At 51.8% G+C, this 1,950-nt stretch overlaps 1 protein-coding gene across 1 annotated transcript in view; it reads left to right on the forward strand.

Annotated features, from left to right (window-relative positions):
- LOC101351610 (diacylglycerol kinase gamma) overlaps positions 1–1,950 on the forward strand; it is a 123,312-nt gene that overhangs the window by 119,515 nt on the left and 1,847 nt on the right. Inside the window, exons 14-15 of the mRNA XM_023736846.1 lie at positions 588–667; positions 1,833–1,907. Of these exons, the coding sequence (XP_023592614.1) occupies positions 588–667; positions 1,833–1,907 (155 nt within the window). The remainder of the gene's footprint in view (positions 1–587; positions 668–1,832; positions 1,908–1,950) is intronic.

Consider the following 1,950-nt stretch of genomic DNA (forward strand, 5'->3'; position numbering starts at 1 on the left):
AGAGAGGAGGCCAGTTTAATGGGAAAAGAAGATAAGTCAGGTTTGGGGCATGTTGAGTTTGTACTGATGGTGAGACGTCCAGTTGAAGGAACCCACTAGACAGTGAAAGATGTACAGTCAGGGCTCAGGAGGAATATTGGGGCTAGAAATGTCAATTTGGAAGGCACTGGGCTGCAAGTGATAGTTAACTCTAGGAGGGGCACTTTATTTATCTGTATGACCAGACAGTCATACCTTCGAAGATCGAATTCAGTTGCATCCCTCACAAAATCTAATATTGTGCTGTGGATTCAATTACACACCGTCGTTGCATGATTTGAAGCTACAGTGCCATTGCCCCATTTCTGATCCTGACCTAAAACCCTTGTCGCTGTGAGCACTACTTAAAGGCCACTCAAGCTGGAGACAGTTTAGCCACTCAGCAAATTCAGCCTGTGGACAAAGACCTACCTCCTGCAGCTCCTCTCCCCCATGCCTGGGACTGCCTCCCATCCACCTCTCCCAGAAGCTGCTTGACCGCATCTCTTGTCTCACCCTCCCTCCATTGGATGAAGCAGAGCTAATTTCTCTTTCTTTTACTTTTTAAGTATAAGATCGTCCCCACCCCGGGTACCCATCCCCTGCTGGTCTTGGTGAACCCCAAGAGTGGAGGGAGACAAGGAGAAAGGTATGTTCTCTTCTTTTTCCAAGTGGAGAAGCTAGAACAGCCCCGCTTGGGCCCTTTCCTCCCCTCAACCATAACAGAGTGGATTGTGGAGACGGACAAACCTGAGTTCAAATCCCAGCCCTGCCACTTACCACTTTGTGACCTGGTCCAAGTAACTTAACCTCCCTGTGCCTCAGTGTCCTCCTCTGTAAAATGGGGATAATGATTTCCCCTCTCCTGGGGTTGTTGTGAGGGCTAAAAGAGTCAACGTGCTTTGCCCAGCACCTGTCACATGAGCCACCGTTAAGTCTCCCTGGGTCACTCAGTCTGAGATGCCTATTTCCTTCCTAGCCTCCCAGGACTTACCTGATTGGGGCCTGCTGGCCTGTCCCCAGCCCTGAGAAGGCAGGAACCCCCTCATCAGTGGAGGAGATGCCCAGTCTGCTGGGGGCTGAAGGCTCTAGGTAGAGTGGGAGGCAGGAGAGAGTGTAAGGCAGTGTTTCTGCCTCCCTGCCTGTCCAGCTCTGGACTCAGGGGCAGATAACATGATGATCTGGAATCTAGGTTAAAAAATACAAAGTAAGGTTCAAGCAAGAACTAGGAAGACCCTCCCTCAGTCCAGGTGACAGGCCACCCCTCAGAAACTGACCAGACTCTTCTCAAGATGGAGCCTTGAAACCAAGCCTATGTGTGTGTGGTCACTGCCCCTCAGCCCTCCCCTGCCCCGGCCCCACCCTAACCAACCCCATACCTCCCACATTTCCTCCTGTTCCCAGGACTGTGGGAGCCTTTCCCTAGGGGGGCCCTGGATGCCTTTGTACAGTCCACAAAGGGCAGAATTGCACCACCTAGAACTTAAGGAACATTTGAGAGGTTTCTGTGCTCTGGGTTTCCCTGCCCTATCCTTTCTGCGTGGAGTGGTGCTCCTGGGGTTTGAGGCTAGAGTCTTGGGATGGTCGGGTGGCCTTGAACAGGGAGTGAGGCCGTGGGTGATGCCAGGTGAACCTGGGACTTCAGGGTCTGCAGGGCCTGTGTGCAGGCTTCCCCCCTCTCTGGTTGGAATGGCCCCTCATTCCCACCATGGCTGGGCTTCCCAGGTGTTTGCCCTACTGTGACTTCTTGTGATGACGTGCTCCTTCTCTGTCTCTCCCTCTCTCTCTCTCCTTTTCTTTTTTTTTCTCCATAGAATTCTTCGGAAATTCCACTATCTGCTCAACCCCAAACAAGTTTTCAACCTGGACAGTGGGGGGCCTACTCCAGGGTATGGAGATACAATCTTTACTTCCTGCTTGCTATTTTTTTCC

The sequence above is a fragment of the Trichechus manatus genome, unplaced genomic scaffold (genome assembly GCF_000243295.1).
Source record: "Trichechus manatus latirostris isolate Lorelei unplaced genomic scaffold, TriManLat1.0 scaffold00092, whole genome shotgun sequence".
NCBI lineage: Eukaryota > Metazoa > Chordata > Mammalia > Sirenia > Trichechidae > Trichechus > Trichechus manatus.